The following is a 17406-nucleotide window of genomic DNA, read 5'->3' as shown; positions in this document are numbered from 1 at the left end:
ATCAAGGAGGAGTATTAATAATGCTACACATTTGTAGAACTTTCTAGAATTTTCATGATCTTGTTAAAAAAAATACAAATCTAGATATTATAATGGAGAAGTCTAGAAGTTAAGTAAATAAATCATGTATTAGAAATATCTAAGATTGGTATCTAGAAATATCTAGGTTAATATCTAAAAATATCTAAAATTTGGAATTATTTAGAATTAACTTATGGAGCCTATATATAGGCCATCATGGAGTTTGTTGTAACTAACTAACAAACATATCAAATTCTATTAGTCTTTGTACTCTCTCATTAACCTATCAATAATATAACTATCAAATTTTCAAACCATTTATCTAAACTACTTATTCATCAAAACTATCCTTGCTACAAGGTTCAAGTCCATAATACACTAAACCAATGTCAAACTATATCATAAAACTAACAAGTTCTATCAACCAAAAGTTTAGTTTTGAAATTTTTTTGGATAAAAATAGTTTCTTAGTACCTTTCTTTGTTCTATTGAAATTATCTTCCTATGATTAGTATGATGATAACATGGGAAAAACAATAGTAAGCTAAGAAGATATGTAGAAGGAGGAGGAACTTGAATTCACTGTTTAATGCTTTACTTAAAATACGAAAAACTAATGTTGCTATTTTATTTGAAGTTTTTGCCTTCAAAAGTCTGACCAAACTGCCAATTCTTGGGGGCGACATGCCATGAGGTGGAGTACCTTCCATCACTTGCTTTGACCCTAAATGTTAATGATTCTCCGACTAACATAGCTTTTGTCTCCCATTTTTGGCCCCAATTTCGCTTTAATTCTATCCATTTGAGCTTCGTATCACCCTTCACTTGAACTCCCACCACATCCCCAGCACCTCCAACATTCCACACTTTGACTAGATTAAAGTAAGGATTCCCAGTTATGGTGTACCTGATTCCTCCCCATTTCTTGCATGGTACTCTGCATGTGTTTCAATAAGCATCATAATTAGACATACATCATGTGAGAATAGTTAACTTTTAAATCTCTCTTAACACACATCTCAAACTTTTTTAATATGAAAGCAAGGTATTATTTTATTAGAGGCAATCTTATTCGAGTATTAAAAATTTCATAGAAACCATGACTCTTTTCGTTATGATTACTCAACACACCTCAAACCCAAGACTATTATCAATATGATTGACTAATGTGCATGTATTGATAGTTTCCTAGCATTTGACTAATGTGAAATGTGCTTTAGGCTTATACCTATTAATATTTTTATGGAAACTATATGTGATGTCATTTATTTTATGGAAATATTATGCACACAAAAAATCAGATACCAAATTAGATATTATATATTTGTGTATAAATATATGTTGTTGATTCATACACTTTTAATTTACTTTATATTTCAATATTATTATATACAAGTAATTAATTTGAGGGGTAATTTTTAATGTATATGTAAACCCTAAATCATATACCTAACATGGTTGATATAGAAATTATTGACCTGCGGTATTGAACTGGGACAATGCCGGTCTTGTACTGAGCAATTTTGAGGAATGTAGGTTTGGCCAAATCAAAGTGCTCTCGTGGAGAGTTGCACCATCCTCCATTATTACTTGCTTGATTGTAGTTTGGGGGGCAAAGGTTTGTTGCGGTTACAAAGATGGAGGATTGTCCTCTTCCTGCATTATTGCATCCTTGAGTTGAATCTGATGCACATTTGATCTCGTAGCATCCACCGCATGCTTCACCACCTTTAAACATAACTGTGCTCAATGCTGCTATCTCCATCCCATAACCGTCTTTAACCACATCCTCATACCCACAAGCTCCTCCTGCAACAACAACAACAACAACAACAACAACAATTGAGTTATACGTATATTGTTAAGATCAAAAGAGAAATACTTCTTTGTTAAACAAATGCACATATAAAAATAACAAATTATTTCGTAGCAAATAAATGTCACATGTGTTAGATACATAATAATTTGTGTATTATTTATACTACTTAATAGTTTAAGTTTTAAGATAAATAATTTCATGACATAATAATTATTTTTGCTAGATAAATTTGATAATGCTACAATAATTAGGCTTATATATAATACTACTAATGATCATGATGTGTAAATGTTGTAATTAACTATGGATTTCTTTGATAAAATTGTATATTGATTAGTGGCAATGATTTATGGGTTATATATTAAACATACCATATGTGCCGGAACCTCCTTCATAAAAGGTAGCATGAGCTTGCATCCATTGGCCAGATACAAACTTAGGGCGTTGTTGATGATTGAAAATAGCCAATGTACTACGTCCAACTATGTTATTATGAGCTGCATAACTCCATGAATTTACGCTTGCATGTGCATCACGAATAGCAAATGTAACAAGAACGAGCAATATTATTGATGATGAGGCCATAGAGATATGGGAATAGTGATGTAGGATGATCTTGATGATGATCTTTGATTTGGTTTTCTATATTTTCTCCGAGGTTGGTGTTAGGAAATGTTGAACAAATTAATATGATTATAAATATGGGGTTTGTTTTTAAGATTGCAACTTTGTAGAACGGGTGCGAGTGCAACAACACATGAGTTTTTTACTCTTAGCCACCATTTATTCATAATATAGGAACCATCCATTTGATTTTGATATTGTCCCTTACTCCCTATTATATCAACCTCTTTTGGTTATTCTTTAATTTCTCTCCATACATGTCTTTAAATTATTTTCTTTTAGTTTAAAATATCATTATGTTATGTTATAAAGCGTTGATTCCAGCAAATATTCTCACTATCAGTTAATATTTTAACAGTCTCGTTACACATTTAATTTATTTTGACAACCAAGTTCAACCAAATTTAGTCAAACTCAACAAAATCCACTCCTACAACACGAGAAATCATTTTTTTCTTCTTTTGCGCGTCATTTTTGCCTCTTCCTCCTTATTCTATTTGTACTACTGTTGTTGCCTTTTATTTTTATTTCTTCTAATCCTCTTCCTTATGTGTAATTGCATTTATTTTTTTTTCTTGGTTAGCTTTTTTTCTTCTCTTTTTCTTACTTTTATTCATTTTAAGAGAGTGAAACAAAAAGAATTATGAGAAAACGAAATAAGGAGATGAGGAAGAAAAAAATGAAAAATAAGAAGAAAAAGCAATAAAGATGAGGAGGAGGAAGGAAATTTTTGAATTGTGCAGAAGTTATTAGAAAATAGTACCAAAATTTCTTAACAACATAGAAATTGCTTAATTTTGACACCAAAAGTTTGCTAAAATAACATAGAAATATCTTCTTTAATGCTACATTATTTTGCTTCATACAATTTTTCTTTTTTTTCTGTTGATCTTAGTTCTTCTTTTAGGAGTATTGCTTTTTATATTAGACTTGAATAAAAATGTCTATACTATATTAAAATCTTAATTAGTTGAATAAATATAGGTTCACACTTATGGGATGATATCTTGCCAAAAACAAAAATAGCACTGAAATTTATTATATAACGTAGGAAAATTAAGCAGAACAAGTGCAAAAATTCGAGAGAGAATGAACAGTGTCATTTATATATAAGAAAAAGGCAACGCATCTAATATATAAAATAATACATAAATTTCTAAAGAATAACACCGAAATGTCTTTAGTTTAACAGCGAAATATCTTTACTTTAATACTAAAATTTCCAACTATATGATGTGATAGAATTAAGAACTTATTTTCTGACGACTTGAGTTGCAGATTCACAAATTTTAATAGAAAAGAAAATAAGTGAAAAAATCTATATATAACGTAAAGAAATCAAGTAGAACAAAATTTTGAAAGGAAATGAACAGTGACATTTGCATATAAGAAGAGGACGACGTATCCGATATAAAAAATAATACATAAACTTCTAAAGAATAATACCGAAATGTCTAGCTACAAGAAGTTATTGGAATAACGATTGATTTAGTGATCGGTCAGTTCTTTTATGACCAAAAAATGGTTGGTCGCTAAATTGATCGCTAAATTAGAAATTTGCAACCGATTTAGCGACCACTACCAAAGCCATTCTAGTTGGTTACTAAATCAGTTGCTAAATTAGAAATTAGTGACCGAACTTAGTCACCATTATTTTTTGGTTTTAAAAAACCAAAAAGTTGCAAAAATTAGTCACTAAATTTATCGTCAACGGCCGATTTAGCAACCAAAATAAAAATTAGTTTAAAAAATTATTGGTCGCTAAGTGATGCGTGAGCATCATTAGTGTCTTTTCTATATAATTTATATGGTATTCTATTGATTTTTTAGAGATTTTTAGTAAATTATACCCTAGTAGATGCTACTTTGAGTTTTGTGGCCTTTTGTTGATTTCAGGTAGCATTTGGATGAAGATTTCATAGACATCTTTTCAACCAATGTTTTGTTTGGTGTGTGTTGTTCTCTCTAAGATTGTAATATTTGGCTTGTTTGATTCTATTCCATTGTTTAATGTATGAATTCATTTATGTGATTGAGGCCTTTGTTTTGTTAAAGCTCACATACCTAAATTGGGCTTACCCTTTTATCAAACCTTGTAAACCCAATGTTGAGCCTATTTAAACCCTTTTGTTCTTTATAATAGCACATCACTAACTCTAAGTCAAAAACAATAAATGTCCTTAATTTGAATCTTTGGTTAACTTAGACGAGTAAAAGTGTGCATGATTTAAGTATAGGAAAATTTGAATCTTTGGTAAACTTAGACGAGTGAAAGTCTGCATGATTACAAAGCCCAAACATTCACATGAAGCTAAAGGCATAAAGCACGAGATATAGATACCAGATAACAAAATATAAGTAGATTTGAGAATATAATAGTCATAAGTTGCTAGCCGCAGCCCGTGGAGTTTAGGCTGACTAGTCAATATACAGACATAACAAAGTTTGAAAGCTAAAATAGCATATATAACATCTCTCTCAAAGTTATCCTCTAAGACGAAATATAAATACAAAAGTAAGAGTACTAAACAAAATGAGTAAAAAGACAAAAAGTTGATAGAAGATCCTCCGCTCTGTCACTACCACGCAACTCTCCAAGGTGGGTTATGACCTGCATCTGAAAAATAACAACAAAGTATGGAATGAGAACCGGAGGTTCACGGATATAGTGTTGGGCACACTACCCAGGGATATAGCTAGTGCCATACACACTCTTGTGATCCGAAAGGATGTGAGCAGGATACTCTGCCACAGACCTCACATCTCCACGTAAGCGGAATAAACCATCTGTCTTTATGCCGCTGCCGTGACCTCAACAGGCGGGATTAACCTACCATCCCTGTGAGGTGCATAACGTCTCAAACAAATCAGAAATAAACATTATATCCATATTTTCTCAGTGATCACTTTTAATATTCATAAATTCATCATTATTCTTCGAGTCCCAGACTTGCCACAATATTATAAATTCACATTTCCACAGCTCATCATACTTAGTATCCATACAGTACTCTTCCAATCCACCTAATCTATTTCATCTTAGTACTCCAGAGACCTAAGTCACTAATTCTTCTCTATTAGTCCTTAGGCCTAAATACGAGATATTACTCTTAAACAGCATTTGAAAGAAGTTTAGAAAGTTAGAGAACCCTTAAAAATGAAGAAAAATCATTTATCAGCAAAACAGGGTCTATGCGTATGCATGCCCATGTATGCATGCACATACTTAAAATTTTGCCCATCCCACGTACGCATACAAGAAGTCGCGTACGCATGGGTGCTAAACAGAAAGCATCGTTCGCGTACCAGATCATGTGGTCGCGTACGCATACTCAAGTTTTGCACATTCTGGAGTACGCATGCAAGGTGCCACGTACGCATACCCCTCTAGATTTGCAAAATTTTGTGAAGTTGCAAAAAATCAGTTTTAAACACCAAACTTTAAACATTCATAACTTCCTCTACAAAAAAATCCATTTTCATCAAACTTTATATCAATGTAAAGATATTTAAATATACTTTAATTTAAAATAATTTTCATCCAATTTTGAAAATTGAGGCTCAAGTTAGGACCCGCCAAAGTTCGGTAAAAATCAAATTTTACAAAATCCAATAAGGTTCTCTACTTTTCAAAACTTTGAACCAAATAAACTCCAAACCACAACACTCAATAATTCACATCTGAACTTACCATTTTTTTCTCAATTCACCATTCTTACCAAATTTCCACTTACAATACACTATCCTCATAATCCTCAACCCTAACCATCAAATTACTCATAGTAAAACCATTTCTCAACTAACGCACTCATCAAATATCATTCTATCATTACCAATCATCATAATTAGGATCATTCAACATCAATCTCAATATTCAACATCATTTACCAACAACAATCGCATAATTTATCATAATTATCAAAACTCATCAAATCATCACAAACATCAATAATCATAATCCAATATCAAAAATTCAAACCTATCCTATGGTCCACTATGTAACACCCCGTTACCCTCAGCCTTACCTCTAGCCGTAAAGCAAAGAACAACAAAGTGCCAGGATAGTTCTAAAGCTTATAATATATAATATTATAAGTCCAAAAATTTATATAACTAGAAGCCCAATGAAGGAATAATGCTCAAAGTTACGTAAAGCAGAATTATAAAATGCGAAGCATTCACACACGATAACTATACGCGTAGCCATGGACAAAGGTTCTCAGACGCCATAGGCAATCCTAGAACTTCACACTAATACGGATATTCAAGCTTAACGAAAATAAATAAATTAAACCATAAACCATAAACAGGGTTATCTAAACTTAGGGGATTTCTAACTAAAACTAGTCATACCGCTGTATCCCACAGCCTTCACCAACCTAACCTCCGTGTGATCCCATCACACCGCCTCCCGATCCTTCTCAATGCCAGTAAAACACATTTAATGAAACCAAGTAAAACACAAATAATATACATATACAACAGGTAATCAACTAGCATTTAGGCATGTTTTTCAAATAGGCATAACTCAAGTAATAAAACAAGCAAGCATATAGCAGATGCATATGATGAATGCTTGTCCTATTGGCTCGTGATATCACTTGTCGGTCCATGAATGCCAACCTGACACATCCTTTCGGATGTCACCTTTTTTCCATGTCCGAGGATATAGTGCCTGGCATGCTTTTGTATCGTTCCGAGGATATAGTACTTGGCACACTTGCATGCTCCAAGGATATAGTGCCTGGCATACTTTTGTGGCAGAGAAGGAAAACAACAACAACATCTGTTTCATCATAAATCATTCCAGGGATATAGTGCCTGGTACACTTTCAACATCTAACAAGTCCATTAACCTCAAATCATCATCACTCACCACCATTTTCCCCTCTCAATCTATTCTCAACTCTCAAATCTCAATATTTTAGGGATATAGTATCCGACACACTATTGTTCCAAGAATATAGTGCCTGACACACTATCTTGCAATATGCATCAAACTCATCAGAACCATCATCAGTTCTTAATTCCATAAGTTACCATCCACTTACAAGTTCTCAAGCCGTTGCAAATAAAACACTTCACTAGTTTACCCACAACTTCAGAAACCTAGGTCTCCGTCTTCTAAACTCATACAAAAATTTACCAATTTAGCTCACTAACCCATCTCTATTAGTCTTAAGGTCTAATTACTAGTTAGCAATCTTAAATAGTAGATAAAGAAGTTTGGAAAGCTAGAGAACCCTTGAAAAATGAAGAAAATTCATTTTTCAACAAAATAGGGTGTATGCGCACGCATACTTATAATTTTGCCCATCTCGGGTACGCATAGAAGAGTTCGTGTATGCATAGGTGTCAAACAGAATGGCAAGCTCGTGTATGGGTGGTTTGCGTACGCATACCCCTTAAGACTTGCAGAATTTTATAAAGTTGCAGAAATCAATTTTAAACACCATACTTTAAACGTACATAACTTCCTCTACAGAAACCTATTTTCATCAAACTTTATATCAATTTAAAGATATTTAGATGAACTTTAATCTAAGATAAATTTCAATCAATTTTGAAAACTGAGGCTCAAGTTATGATCCATCAAAGTTCACTAAAAATTGGTTTTTACCAAAAATTTGCTAGGTTCTTAAAATATCAATAATTCACAACCAAACGAAACCAAAACATACCCAAACATTCTAAACTCAACCAATTCCATATCAAAACATAATAAATCCATACCCAAGACCTCTCAATTACTTTCTTATCATTTTTATTAAAATTACCTCCTATCCATTCAATAAATCCATATATCCAGTAAAATCTGAAACTCAAACATACAACTCCAACAATTTCCATAATTTCAATCCCTCACAAGCATTTTTTACCAACATATACATATATCCTTGTCAATAATCATCAAACTCAAAGATCGTCAATAACATCATCAATCAATATCAATCATCAAAATCATCTCAATCATCATATCTACAATCATCAACAACCATTCAATCCTATCTTAAGGTTAACTAGCCTAAGTATCCAGAAACATTATATATTACATAAAGGAAACCAAAACCATACCTTCGCCAATTATTAAAATACACCAAACACCAAAATGAAGCCACCAAGCTCGATCCAACCCGTTAGTGTTTTAGGTCTGTTTGGCCCACTTTGGGCCAAAACCATTAAAATTAGTGTCCGATTTTCGATTCTAAATTACGTTTGTCCTTTCAAAACAATAAATTCAATTTTCAAAATCTTATTTTTCTCAACATGTGGTACTGGACAAATTAGAGCCGGTATTGCCGGTCTTAAGTGTCAGTACGCATTTTTAAAAAAACTTTCCGCAAAAGATACTGATAAACCCCAATTTTGTGGTTTATCTTGTGCTTAATTTAGGGAATTTTATCAACTTTTCTCACATTTATTCAATGAAATAGCATGGATTTGTGAATCTCTCCTAATTTGTGCTTTAGAGTGATAGGCCTTAAAATAGCTAAATTTAATTCACTTTAATTCCATTTGATGCCTTGATATGTTTGTTGACTTATTTCAAATTCATAAGGATGCAAAGTGGAGAATTCATGAAAAAAAAGGATTTGGAGTGCTTAGAGCGACGCGCACGTGTGACAGATGCGCATGCGTGAAGAGGTGCATCGTCCAGGCGATGCGTACGTGTGACAAGAAAAAGCCAGACAATGCGTACGCGTCACATCCAGCACGTGACCTCATTAAAGTGAAAAAGCTGGGGGAGATTTTTGAGCTTCCCAGGCCCAAATCCAACTCGTTTTTTAGGCTATTTTATGCAGAATTAAAGATTGGACAAGAGGGGAGTAATTAGTTTAGGTTAGGATGATGTTTTAGGTAGTTTTCTAGAGAGCGAAGCTCCCTCTTCTCTCTAGAATTAGGTTAATCTCTCTTAGATCTAGGTTTAATTCTTGCTTTCATCTACTTTTTCTTGCAATTTATTGTCCTTTCATCCTAGCTCCTCTAGTTTTACTTGTCATTTCCTTTATTTTGTTTCTTTTATGTTGATGAACTCTTGTTGGATTTGGATTTTCATTTAATGCAATTTATGTTTTACGTTCCTTTATTGTCCAATTAAGTGTTATTATTTCCTTGGAATTGGGTAGTTGTAGATTTTATTATTCTTGCAATTTTATGATGCTTTCCTTTTATGCCTTCCAAGTGTTTGATAAAATGTTTGGTTGGATGTTAGAGTAGCTTTTGAGCATTCTTGGCTTGGAAAGAAGAATTAGGTGCTCTTTGATGACCAGGAATTTGCACAGCACAAATCCCCTTCGGCAAGTGTACCGAATCATCAAGTAATAACTCACAAGAGTGAGGTCGATCCCATAGGGATTGAGGAATTGAGGAACTTTAGTAAGGTGATTGGTCTAGTCAAGCTAATATTGAAAGGTTTTGGTGAAAATTGATGAACAGAATATAAATTGCAAAAACTTAAAATACTGGAAGTTAAAGGACAAAAACTTAAATGGCACAGAATGTAGAGTACTAGAAATTTAAATGCTAGAAAGTAAAGCACAGAAACTTAAATGGCAGGTGGTGCACGAATTGTAAATCACACTTTTTACAACTCATACCAGTAACCAGCAAGTGCACTGGGTCGTCCAAGTAATACCTTACGTGAGTAAGGGTCGATCCCACAGAGATTGTCGGCTTGAAGCAAGCTATTGTTATTTTGAATTCTTAGTCAGGAAATCAATAATAAGAGAGATTATATTTATGAAGAGTAAAAAGCATAAATTAAATAGTACCTGTTATGCAGTAATCGAGAATATGTTGGAGTTTTGGAGATGCTTTGTCTTCTGAATCTCTGCTTTTCCCCTGTCTTCTTCTTCACGCACGCAAGGTTCCTACTATGGGAAGCTGTGTATTGGTGGATCACCGTTGTCAATGGCTACCATCCGTCCTCTCAGTTAAAATGGTCCAGGTGCGCTGTCACCGCACGGCTAATCATCTGTCGGTTCTCACTCATGCTGGAATAGGATCCATTGATCCTTTTGCGTCTGTCACTACGCTCAACCCTTGTGAGTTTAAAGCTCGTCACAGTCATCCAATCCCTGAATCCTACTCGGAATACCATAGACAAGGTTTAGACTTTCTGGATTCTCAAGAATGCTGCCAATGGATTCAAGCTTATACCACGAAGACTCTGATTAAGGAATCCAAGAGATACTCATTCAATCTAATGTAGAACGGAGGTGGTTGTCAGGCACGCGTTCATAGGCTGAGAATGGTGATGAGTGTCACGGATCATCACATTCATCATATTGAAGTGAAAATAAATATCTTAGATAGAAACAAGCATGTTTGAATGGAAAACAGAAGTAATTGCATTAATTCATCGAGACACAGCAGAGCTCCTCACACCTAACAATGGAGTTTAGAGACTCATGCCGTCAAAAAGTAAAAAGTTCAGATCTAAAATGTCATGAGGTGCAAAATAAATATCTAAAAGTTCTTTAAATACTAAACTCGTAACCTAGGTTTACAGAAAATGAATAAACTATGATAGATAGTGCAGAAATCCACTTCGGGGGCCCACTTGGTGTGTGCTGGGGCTGAGACTTGAGCTTTACACGTGCATAGGCTGTTTCTGGAGTTAAACGCTAGGTTGTAACCTGTTTTGGGCGTTTAACTCCAACTTGTAACCTGTTTGTGGCATTTAACGCCAGAATGCAGCATGGAACTGGCGTTGAACGCCAGTTTACGTCATTTATCCTTGAGCAAAGTATGGACTATCATATGTTGCTGGAAAGCCCTGGATGTCTACTTTCCAACGCAATTAAGAGCGCGCTATTTGGACTCCTGTAGCTCCATAAAATCTATTTCGAGTGCAGGGAGGTCAGAATCCAACAGCATCTGCAGTCCTTTTTTAGCCTGAATCAGACTTTTGCTCAGCTCCCTCAATTTTCGCCAGAAAATACCTGAAATCATAGAAAAACACACAAACTAATAGTAAAGTCCAGAAATATGAATTTTGCCTAGAAATTAATAAAAATATACAAAAAACTAACTAAAACATACTAAAAACTACATGAAATTACCCCCAAAAAGCGTATAAAATATCCGCTCATCACAACACCAAACTTAAACTGTTGCTTGTCCCCAAGCAACTAGACAAATAAAATCGGATGAAAAGAAATCAAGAAGCGATAATATCTCAGAGTTTTAAGTGAAGCTCGGATTCTAATTAGATGAGCGGGACTAGTAGCTTTTGCTTCCGAACAGTTTTGGCATCTCACTTTATCCTTTGAAACTCAGAATGATTGGCATGCATAGGAACTCAGAATTCAGATAGTATTATTGATTCTCCTAGTTTAGTATGTTGATTCTTGAACACAGCTATTTTATGAGTGTTGGCCGTGGCCCTAAGCACTTTGTTTTCCAATATTACCACCGGATACATAAATGCCACAGACACATAACTGGGTGAACCTTTTTAGATTTTGACTTAGCTTTGTTGAAGTCCCCAATTAGAGGTGTCCAGAGTTCTTAAGCACACTCTATTTTTGCTTTGGACCTCGACTTTAACCGCTCAGTCTCAAGTTTTCACTTGACACCTTCACGCCACAAGCACATGGTTAGGGACAGCTTAGTTTAGCCGCTTAGGCTAGGATTTTATTCTTTTTAGGCCCTCCTATCCATTAATGCTCAAAGCCTTGGATCCTTTTTATCCTTGCCTTTTGGTTTTAAGGGCTATTGGCTTTTTCTACTGCTCCTTCTCTTTTTTTCACTGCTTTTTCTTTCTTCAAGAATCAATTTCATGATTTTTCAGATCATCAATAACATTTCTCTTGCTCATCATTCTTTCAGTAGCCAACAATTTTAACATTCATAAAATTCAATATCAAAAACATGCACTGTTCAGGCATTGGTGCACGAAATTGTGATCTCCAGGCTCGAACAAATCCTGGTAATGGCTCCAAAGCTTGGTGCTCTGATCTTAATTCATAATTGTCACAACTTCGATACAACTAACCAGCAAGTGCACTGGGTTGTCCAAGTAATACCTTACGTGAGTAAGGGTCGAATCCCACGGAGATTGTTGGTATGAAGCAAGCTATGGTCACCTTGTAAATCTCAGTCAAGCGGATATAAAATAATTATGGAGTTTTCGAATAATAAATAAAAGAATAGGGATAGAGGTACTTATGTAAATCATTGGTAGGAATTTCAGATAAGCGAATGGAGATGCTTTTCGTTCCTCTGAACCTCTGCTTTCCTGCTATCTTCATCCAATCAGTCTTACTCCTTTCCATGGCTGGCTTTATGTGATACATCACCACTGTCAATGGCTACTTTCGGTCATCTCACGGGAACATGATCCAATGCCCTATCACGGCACGGCTAATCGTCTGGAGGCATCACCCTTGTCAATGGCTTCATCTTATCCTCTTAGTGAATAATATGCTCACGCACCCTGTCACGGCACGGCTATTCATCTGTCGGTTCTCGATCATGCTGGAATAGGATTTACTATCCTTTTGCGTCTGTCACTAACGCCCTGCAATCGCGAGTTAGGAGCTCGTCACAGTCATTCAATCATTGAATCCTACTCGGAATACCACAGACAAGGTTTAGACCTTCCGGATTCTCTTGAATGCCGCCATCATTCTAGCTTACGCCACGAAGATTCCGGTTAGGAGATCTAAGAGATACTCATTCTAGCTTATTTCATGTAGAACAGAAGTGTTTGTCAGGCACGCGTTCATAAGGGAGAAGGATGATGAGCGTCACACATAATCATCACCTTCATCACGTTCTTGGGTGCGAATGGATATCTTAGAAGCGAAATAAGAAGAATTGAATAGAAAACAGTAGTACTTTGCATTAATCTTTGAGGAACAGCAGAGCTCCACACCTTAATCTATGGAGTGTAGAAACTCTACCGTTAAAAATACATAAGTGAAGGTCCAGGCATGGCCGAGATGGCCAGCCCCCTAAAACGTGATCAAAGGATCATAAGGTAATCCAAATATGCCTAATACAATAGTAAGAGGTCCTATTTATAATAAACTAGCTACTAGGGTTTACATGAGTAAGTATTTGATGTATAAATCCACTTCCGGGGCCCACTTGGTGTGTGTTTGGGCTGAGCTTAAGTGTTGCATGTGCAGAGGCCATTTGTGGAGTTGAACGCCAGTTTTTGTGCCAGTTTGGGCGTTCAACTCTGGTTTTGGATCCTTTTCTGGCGCTGGACGCCAGATTTGGGTAGAAAGCTGGCGTTGAACGCCAGTTTACGTCGTCAATTCTTGGCCAAAGTATGGACTATTATATATTGCTGGAAAGCCCTGGATGTCTACTTTCCAACGCAATTGGAAGCGCGCCATTTTGAGTTCTGTAGCTCCAGAAAATCCACTTTGAGTGCAGGGAGGTCAGAATCCAACAGCATCAGCAGTCCTTTTTCAACCTCTAAATCTGATTTCTGCTCAAGTCCCTCAATTTCAGCCAGAAAATACCTGAAATCACAGAAAAACACACAAACTCATAGTAAAGTCCAGAATTGTGAATTTAACACAAAATCTATTAAAAACATCCCTAAAAGTAACTAGATCCTACTAAAAACATACTAAAAACAATGTCAAAAAGCGTATAAATTATCCGCTCATCACAACACCAAACTTAAATTGTTGCTTGTCCCCAAGCAACTAAAAATCAAAATAGGATAAAAATAATAGAATATACTATAAATTCCAAACTATCAATGAAACAGAGCTTCAATCATATGAGCGGGACTTATAGCTTTTTGCCTCTTAAATAGTTTTGGCATCTCACTTTATCCATTGAAGTTTAGAATGATTGGCATCTATAGGAACTTCAGATTTCGAATAGTGTTATTGACTCTCCTAGTTCAGTATGATGATTTTTGAACACAGCTTCTTTATGAGTCTTGGCCGTGGCCCTAAGCACTTTGTTTTCCAGTATTACCACCGGATACATAAATGCCACAGACACATAATTGGGTGAACCTTTTCAGATTGTGACTCAGCTTTGCTAAAGTCCCCAATTAGAGGTGTCCAGGGTTCTTAAGCACACTCTTTTTTTGCTTTGGACCTTGACTTTAACCGCTCAGTCTCAAGTTTTCACTTGACACCTACACGCCACAAGCACATGGTTAGGGACAGCTTGGTTTAGCCGCTTAGACCAGGATTTTATTCCTTTAGGTCCTCCTATCCACTGATGCTCAAAGCCTTGGGATCCTTTTTATTTGCCCTTGCCTTTTGGTTTTAAGGGTTATTGGCTTTTTGCTCTTGCCTCTTGGTTTTAAGAGCTTTTGGCTTTTTCTGCTTGCTTTTTCTTTTTCTTTCTATTTTTTTTTCGCCTAATTTTTTTTTTTTTTTTTGCAAGCTTTGTTTTTTTGCTGCTTTTTCTTGCTTCAAGAATCATTTTTATGATTTTTCAGATTATCAAATAACATGTCTCCTAGTCATCATTCTTTCAAGAGCCAACATATTTAACATTCTTAAACAACAACTTCAAAAGACATATGCACTGTTCAAGCATACATTCAGAAAACAAGAAGCATTGTCACCACATCAATATAATTAAGCTAAGTTCAAGGATAGATTCGAAACTCATGTACTTCTTGTTCTTTTGAATTAAAACATTTTTCATTTAAGAGAGGTGATAGATTCATAGGATATTCATAGCTTTAAGACATAGTTATTACTACTAATGATCATGTAATGAAGACACAAACATAGATAAGCACATAACATAGAAAACGAAAAACAGAAGAAATAAGAACAAGGAATGAATCCACCTTAGTGATGTCCTTGAGCTCTTCTATGTCTCTTCCTTGTCTTTGCTGCTCCTCCTTCATTGCTTTTAGATCTTCTCTGATTTCATGAAGGATGATGGAGTGCTCTTGATGTTCCACCCTTAGTTGCTTCCAATAATTGTGTGGAAGAAAATGTATCCCCTGAGGTATCTCAGGGATCTCTTGATTTGCAGTCAAATGTTCTACCACTGAGCTATAGACCCTTGATGGAAGCTTTTGTCTTCCATTTCCTCTTTCTAGAGGTTTCTCTGGCCTTAGGTGCCATCAATGGTTATGGAAAAAAATAAAAAAGCTATGCTTTTATCATCTCTGTAAATAAAATGGAACTAACTTCCCAAAATATCTAGAATTATTACTAACTATCGTAACACTCCTAATCCTTGGTCTTCTTAAGCTTTTCCCTCCAAAATCTGCTCCAAAACAGGGCCTGGGAACTCCTTGAAATCCCTGGGCACGTGTTTCATTTAAAAAATCATGTGCGCACATTGACGCGTATGCGCACTGCACGCGTACGCGTCCTTGGCTCTTTTGCGACATGCGCGCAAGCGTACGGTGCGTGCGAGCGTCATAAGGGATATGGCCCAGCCATATAGGCGCGCCGGCTCCTCTGCGCTAGCTCTGGATGAACGCATCCACACGTACGCGCATGGTGCGCGTGCGCGTGCATGTGCAAATTCAATTCTTTGATTTTGTTTCATGCTCCTTCCATTTATGTATGCTTCCTTCATTCCTCTTAGCCATTTTTGCCCGGTAACTTCTGAAATCACTCAACAAACAGATCAAGGCATCTAATGGTAATTGAGGAGGATTACAATGTATCAATTTTGATGCAAGAGAAGCACATTTTCATATATGAGGAAAAAATGGGAAAAAGACACAAAATCATGTAGTTTTATATGAATAAGTGTGGAAGATCATGGATAAAACCCTTAGATTCTATGCATGATAAACCCTAAAAATGGGGTTTATCAAGGGATTCATCCTCCCAAGTCTCATTACCAAATAACTTGGCATTTAGCTTCATGATTGCTCCAAGGTACTTAGTAACTTGCTCTTCAGTAACGTCTTCATCCTCTTCAGAGGAAGAATACTCATCAGAGCTCATGAATGGCAGAAGTAAGTTCAATGGAATCTCTATGGGATCTGTATGAGTCTCAGATTCCCATGGTTCCTCATTAGGGAACTCCTTGGAGGCTAGTGGACGTCCATTGAGGTCTTCCTCAGTGGAAATCACTGCCTTTCCCTCCTCTATGCATTCGGCCATGTGGGACGTGTTTATGGCCTTGCATTCTCTCTTTGGGTTCTCTTCTGTATTGCTTGGGAGAATACTAGGAGGGAGTTCAGTAACTTTCTTACTCAGCTGACCCACTTGTGCCTCCAAATTTCTAATAGAGGACCTTGTTTCAGTCATGAAACTTTGAGTGGTCTTAGTTTGATCAGAGATTATGGTTGCTAAGTCATATTGGCTCTGCTTAGAATTCTCTGTCTATTGCTGAGAAGATGATGAAAAAGGCTTGATATTGCTAAACCTATTTCTTCCACTATTATTGTTGTTGAAGCCTTGTTGAGGCCTCTGTTGGTCCTTCCATGAGAGATTTGGATGATTTCTCCATGAAGGATTATAGGTGTTTCCATAGGGTTCTCCCATATAATTCACCTCTTCCATTGCTGGGTTCTCAGGATCATAAGCTTCTTCCTCAGATGAAGCTTCTTTGGTACTGCCTGTTGCTGCTTGTATTCCAGACAGACTCTGAGCAATCATATTGACTTGCTGAGTCAATATTTTGTTCTGAGCCAATATGGCATTCAGAGTGTCAATCTCAAGAACTCATTTCTTCTGATTTGTCCCATTATTCATAGGATTCCTTTCAGAAGTGTACATGAATTGGTTATTTGCAACCATTTCAATGAGTTCCTAAGCTTCTGCAGGCGTCTTCTTCAGATGAAGAGATCTTCCAGCAGAGCTGTCCAATGACATCTTGGACAGTTCAGACAGACCATCATAGAAGATACCTATGATGCTCTACTCTGAAAGCATGTCAGAAGGACACCTTCTGATCAATTGCTTGTATCTTTCCCAGGCTTCATAGAGGGATTCACCTTCTTTTTGTCTGAAAGTTTGGACTTCCACTCTAAGCTT

At 36.0% G+C, this 17406-nt stretch overlaps 1 protein-coding gene and 1 non-coding gene across 2 annotated transcripts; one reads left to right on the top strand and one right to left on the bottom strand.

Annotated features, from left to right (window-relative positions):
* Window positions 1–420: 420 nt before the first annotated feature.
* LOC112757123 (expansin-A9-like) lies at window positions 421–2425 on the bottom strand. The gene is made up of 3 exons (XM_025805727.3): window positions 2212–2425; window positions 1500–1830; window positions 421–958 (listed from the first exon to the last, which is right to left on the bottom strand). The coding sequence occupies exons 1-3, from the start codon at window positions 2423–2425 to the stop codon at window positions 649–651; spliced, it is 855 nt and encodes a 284-aa protein (XP_025661512.1). The 3' UTR covers window positions 421–648.
* A 14873-nt stretch (window positions 2426–17298) lies between these two features.
* LOC112761575 (small nucleolar RNA R71) lies at window positions 17299–17406 on the top strand. Its single transcript, XR_003181963.1, has one exon. It is a non-coding gene; the product is annotated as a small nucleolar RNA R71 (small nucleolar RNA).

This window comes from Arachis hypogaea, chromosome 16 (assembly GCF_003086295.3).
Source record: "Arachis hypogaea cultivar Tifrunner chromosome 16, arahy.Tifrunner.gnm2.J5K5, whole genome shotgun sequence".
NCBI lineage: Eukaryota > Viridiplantae > Streptophyta > Magnoliopsida > Fabales > Fabaceae > Arachis > Arachis hypogaea.
Note: the sequence above shows the minus strand (reverse complement) of the source record. Positions and strands in the feature narration are given on the sequence as shown.

Bases quoted from the DNA above. Each gene is read 5' to 3' on its own strand.
- LOC112757123 (XM_025805727.3), bottom strand. From the start codon at position 2,425: ATGGCCTCATCATCAATAATATTGCTCGTTCTTGTTACATTTGCTATT. The intron at 1,831-2,211 runs GTATGTTTAATA...TTGTTGTTGCAG, and splicing joins AGGAGGTTCCGGCACATATG to GAGGAGCTTGTGGGTATGAG. The intron at 959-1,499 runs GTCAATAATTTC...AAACACATGCAG, and splicing joins GTCCCAGTTCAATACCGCAG to AGTACCATGCAAGAAATGGG.